Raw genomic sequence first — 5798 nt, 5'->3', positions numbered from 1 at the left:
CATTTCTGTATTGCTTCGAAATTCCAATACAAATTATAAAATGAGTCGTAGCATTCAAAGTGACGAAAATCAATAAAATGCTGATGATATCATTTATGATTGATCTGTAAATTTTTAGCAGGGTTTTTTTTTAATTCTGATGACTTACAGTAATCCAAAGTGGTTCGTGGCAAGACCTTGAATAAAAACCGCGACTCCAGTGGGACCTTCTGCTACGATAGATGCTATTGTCATACAAATCACTAGTTTTGAAGTGTGGTCCTTGTTCCGTGTAGCTCTGGCTACTGAAATTTTTCTTCTAGAATCTTCTGCTAGTTTCAACTCCCGCAAAAGCAGAATTGCTAATATTGGTAATGCAATTGCGGGGACAATCTGAAAAAGCTGATTTTGTTATTTTCTTATTTAAGAACCTGGAAACCTTCAAAATCCCATCAAACATGACCATAATCTCAAAAAGCCACGTGGCACTGAAAACGTTGTCGCTTTTAACAAAAGTGAATTCTGGGATACTGTAGTTTGGGGGATAAAAATTGATTTAAGTGAAAATTGAGGTTTTGATAAAAAGTCGAAATTTGGATTCAACGCATTTTTCATGATTAAAAAGCGTACTGAGGCCATAAGAAGACCTAGATACGTTGATAGTCTTCGAAAATCGTCTTTAAAGAAAGCCAGATAAAAATTGAATTGTTGGATTACAGGGTTTGCAGGTGAAATGCTGAAAATGATAACTTTCCGTGATCCAACTTTGGAATTTTTGAAAATCGGAATTTTGGATCATTAGACATTTTAAAACTATTCCAAATATTCGATTCAATAAAAAATTGGAGTTTCGAAATTTCGGAAAATCGCATACCACTCCAACGAAATTCCTTGCTGTAGGGAAACCAATAAATGCTGATAAGTGAGAATGATCATCACAAAAAAATCACTAATTGCAATTACAATCAATAATATATTCACACCAATGGTTCTCATCGATTTTTGAAATAAAACCAATAAATGGAATACGTTTACTGTAGCTCCGATGAAAGAAAAAATGAAAGTGAGCTTGAAGAAAATCTGAGCAATCATTTCAATAGTGCTTCCCATTTTTACAAGGAATTGTTGGGTTGAGGACTCATTGAATTCTTTAAAATCGGAAATGGAATAGTTTTGGGACATTTAGAGACACAATGAGGAATGTCTTTTTTGTATTGGGAAGTTTTTATGGCTAGACAAGCCTTAATAAAGCGTTCCGATTAATATTACCACCTGGAAACCAGGAAATATGAATAACAAGCATGGAAACACAAAGATCAGATTGCCGATATATGATTTATTAGAAAAAATGAGGGAAAAAGGAAATTGAATTAATATTGAAAAAAAAAATTAATAATGGGCAAATAATTTGGAGGGTACAAAATTTTTGGGGTCATTGGGGTACAAAGCCATTAGGGGGGGGGGGGGGTACAAAATGCTTGAAAAATTCCAACTTTGTACCCCCGGTTCGTGGATTTCGTACCCCTAAATCACTTTGTACCCGAATTTTGTACTCCCGAATTGTTGTACCCTCCGTATCAGCGTTGAGCGGAATTCCGTCTTCCGTCAGGGAAAATTTTGTTCCGCCTTCCGTCTTCCGTCTTCCGTAAAGCCCGGAAAAAATCCCGAATAACGGAAAACTAGAATTTTATAGGATTTGTTGAATTTTGAGTCAATTTTCTTTTGACGGATCCGTCTCACTGCGAAACCGATGCCAAAATTCGAATCTAAAGTATTTTCTAATTCAAAATTTAAAATTTCAATTCTTCGATTTTCCGTCTTCCGTGGAATCTCTTATTCCGTCTTCCGGCTTCCGTCTTCCGTCCGGAAAAATTTCTTCCGTCTTCCGTGTCCTGTCTTCCGTCAAAAAGTTTTGTTCTGTGTCTGTCTTCCGTCTTCCGTCAAGCAAAATTGTATTTCCGCTCAACACTGCTCCGTACTATGTGCCATGACTGTTTTATGATTTTTCAAAAAAAAATTAAAAAATATGAATAACACTGTAGCCACGATGTGCATTTTTAAAAAATGCAATTGTCTACCTGTTAGCTGTCAAGAGACGTAATTATCTTATTTGGCCGAACCAAGATTCCTATATATAATTTTCTTTTTTGGTTTTCCTGTTCATTCATCTCCAAAACTTGAAAAAATTTATTTTTTTACCATCCAAATTATTATTCCAAATTCTCAGAAATGAACAAATCATTGAATGAAAAACTGATCGATTTTATCAACGGCATTGCTGAAAATGTATTCATAGTTCAATTCGTGATTTCTACAATTGGATTAGTTATGACCATCCCACATCCTACTTCATAATTCTATGAGGACATCTTCTACTAATTCTACAATGATTGGAATTGAAATATGTGATTTGATAGTTTTGTCTGAAAACGTTTACGAAAGAGTTCAAGGATACTGGTTCTATGGGTCTCACAACTTGTGCATCAATAAGTATAATTATTGGAACATGTACCCATTATTTATTGGAGATTTTCTTCAAGCTGTTTTCGAAAAATCATCTTTCGGGCTTGGAGTATTCTTAGCGTTTACAAGATTACTTATCATGAAAGCCGGTGGAACGACGTTGAAAATCTCTAAACCACTGTTCGGCTACTTTCTCATACTGGTCAGTTTGAGCTCTGTTCATAATTTATATTATTATCGTGGATACAGTATCATCCAAATCGGTATTTGGGAACCGGAAGATACGTAAGTGGTTAAACTTGAAGATAACTACTGTAGTGTTTCTACACACTTAATTTGAATTTTTAATTTTTTTTTCTAATTCCAGATGCACTAGATATCAGCTTCTTCCTGAAATCCTTTTGTTTAATAATAATCTCCACTCCCTAATAAGAAGAATTCCAAATTTTCGTTCAAAAATATTCCCTTATACCCGAGTTACAGCTCATTTTGTGCTCCTCATTTTCCTTCATTTTCTCCCCGAGTGGGCGGGGCGTCGCCGACGCAAGGCTGCCGCGCGGAAAAATAGCGATATATTTCTCGAGCCATTTTCTGCGGAAATTTCGATTTCAGACGGGTAAACACAGAGAAAAAAGTATCGAAAAGTGTAGAAAAAGGGTTTGTTGATATTTTTATTGTGATAGCTAACCTAATTTTAAGAATTTTCACCAGAAACTGGTTCGAAATCGGAAAAAATAATTTTAAAAATAGAAACACTCCAAAGTTACTGAGAGAAAGTGCTGCAAAAAAAAATTCGAGAGAGAAAATCGTCATAGATGTATCGTGAAAGTCCCACTGTGCTGCAGTAAACCTTATAAAAAACTTTCAAAAAGATTTCCAAAAGCGGGATCGAACCCGCATGTTTCCTTGCCAGCATACCACTCTCATAACCAGTACACCACACAGGTGATTCGCGACTTGTCTATCACGAAGCTTTATCCATACCGCATTTGATTTCAGACCAATCGCGAAAACACAGAGTTCATAATAGACCTATCGCGAACGCCTTCGCGATAGGTCCTATAATAGACCTATAATAGACCTATCGCGAAAACCGCCTGCCGGTGTGTTTTTTATTTCTTTAAATTCTTTCTGGTTCTATTTTATATTTTTCTGATTTTTATTGAAATTTTTAAGTGTATTATTTTATGGTGAGTGAGTTAACTACTTTTTTATTGCTGGAAAATGCAAATTTCTATTCAATTTTCATCGAGAAAATTGAATATCGATAACTAGTACAGTAAGATGTAGCTCTAGTGGTGAAACTATAAAGATAATGTGTGAAGGATAAACTTTATCAGATTAAATCATGCCTCGTACGACACATAAGGAAGTTCGACCATTTCATGGAATGGGAAGCAATGATACAAGTAAGATTAATTGTTGTCCATCATCATTGCATCATTGTACAACAAACTTTCAGGCAGTCAGGAAAGAAGGGTTGGTGAAGATGATGTTCCGTATGCAGTCAAAGAGATGGCAACACTCGAAGATACTTCCAATGTAGATTTTGAAATGGAATTAGAAGATATGGATAAGGATGAGGACACGGATGAGGATGACGGGGGGCAGACAGGTATTATGCTAGAACTTAGAGATTCACTGTCCTGGTTTAGATTTGAACAGAATGATAGAAGAAGTTTCGACGCCCGTATTGTTGTTCGTAACATCTAATTGTATCAGTAGATTGTCGAATAGAGGTAAATGATAGGAAACTTATGAAAACAAGTAGTTTTTTTTCGCATTCAGAATTCGAACGACTTTTAACTAGTCAAGAGGATACTTTTGCGGAAGAGGCGCGGAAATTATGGTATCATTACAAAAGTAATTTTTCATGCCACAACTACTGTAACGCATGTGGTGAGGGTGGTGTGGTGGTGTGGTGACTTTTGTCTTCACACGAGAAATGGTAACGGATATGTATAAGTGACTGAGCATTTCTCCCTTTTACAGTAATAAATGCGTCGACAGTGCTACTGCAACGTTCGTCCGTATTGGTAGCAGATCCCAATTAAAAGAATTGGTGGAACTACATATTGATAAGATCATGGAAATCAGGAAACAACTGAAAGAAGGGAAAAATATCGTTCATAATTTGAATAGCCCCTTTTTCTCTAAATATTGGAAAGCAGAACTTCAGAATCACTTGAATCTTTCCACTGTTATTTCAATTGATGGAATTCAGATTTCGGGTAACAAAAAGTAGTAATTTTTCACTTAACCTCGGATCAATAATGCAGTTCAGGAAATTATGGCCTGTTAGCCTTGTTTTGGTGGATTTGCCGTCTAGCGAGATGCAGAAATCGTGCAACCTGATTCTAGAAGGAGCAGTCGAATGTAGTGAAAATCCATCAACTTTACTGTGGAATGCTATATTTGGAAAGATCCGTTCTGATGTAGAAGCTCACACTGGCAGAGTTGGAAACATTACTTACGATTGCAAAATCACTACGTGTTGTGCAGATCAGCCGGTGCACTAATATCTCCTAGTTTATCAATCATCAGTTTTTTAGGCGAAAAGATCTTTCTTTGGTATGAAAGGACATTCATCTAGTATGTCTTGTTTCTACTGTCTGAGCGAAGAAACACTGTACAAGCGGGGTGGTGTAAGCCGAAAAGAACAACGATACGGAAATCTGACTGTGTTGGATTCCAAAAACGGAGAAATGGATTCTCATCGAAAAGTTCTAAAGTTGTAGAGGTCATTGCACCTTACAATACTCCGATTGACATTTTGCACAATACCGGAGAAGGACTTTTTGATCGTATTCGGAAAGGTATACACTAATAATATTCCAGTATAGTACTGTAGCGATACCTCTATTTCCAGAAATCTTTCCTCCAGATACAAAATTTATCCGAAAGTCAGACTTATTCGTCATTGATCCCAGCTCATTCGCGCGTGATATTCGTATACTTGCATTCCAATTACGAGAACATTGAAAACCTTCGCAACGGCTCAGATAAAACTCATGTAGGAGACTGCAAAATTACAGTACAGAATTTTCGTTTTCAGCACCTCCGTCTCACGCTTGCTCTGACAGCCCTAGTATCAGATTCAATGAAACCAAAGGCTAGACTAGTTCTAATAGCCTTAGGATTTCTGACAAATAAGATGTACAGTAATACGCAAGCTCCAACATTGTTCGATATTCAGCTGTCGGCCGCTGCAGCTTGGTATTTGGCGGAAGCTAATAAGGAGTATATCACAATGAAAACCCACGTAAGCAGATAGTGGTATTTATGAAGTATTAAGTTGCATTCAGGAACTTTTGTATCATCTAGCAGATGTGAACAAACTTTTTGGAAACACCGGG

At 36.6% G+C, this 5798-nt stretch overlaps 2 protein-coding genes across 2 annotated transcripts in view; both read left to right on the top strand.

Moving 5' to 3' along the window:
- Positions 1-2365: 2365 nt before the first annotated feature.
- On the top strand, positions 2366-2731 carry CBG26830 (the record flags this gene model as incomplete). Its single annotated transcript, XM_045236764.1, has 1 exon — positions 2366-2731. The coding sequence occupies one exon, from the start codon at positions 2366-2368 to the stop codon at positions 2729-2731; it is 366 nt and encodes a 121-aa protein (XP_045099928.1).
- Positions 2732-3790: 1059 nt separating this feature from the next.
- Positions 3791-5798, top strand: part of CBG16972 — a gene marked incomplete at both ends in the record, with an annotated part of 4985 nt that continues 2977 nt past the window's right edge. The window contains 4 exons of the mRNA XM_045236763.1: positions 3791-3851; positions 3905-4140; positions 5312-5455; positions 5498-5704. Of these exons, the coding sequence (XP_045096098.1) occupies positions 3791-3851; positions 3905-4140; positions 5312-5455; positions 5498-5704 (648 nt within the window). The remainder of the gene's footprint in view (positions 3852-3904; positions 4141-5311; positions 5456-5497; positions 5705-5798) is intronic.

This window comes from Caenorhabditis briggsae (genome assembly GCF_000004555.2).
Source record: "Caenorhabditis briggsae complete genome, chrV, whole genome shotgun sequence".
In the NCBI taxonomy this organism is placed as follows: domain Eukaryota; kingdom Metazoa; phylum Nematoda; class Chromadorea; order Rhabditida; family Rhabditidae; genus Caenorhabditis; species Caenorhabditis briggsae.
The sequence above is the reverse complement of the archived record's forward strand: the minus strand, read 5'-3'. Positions and strand labels throughout refer to the sequence as shown.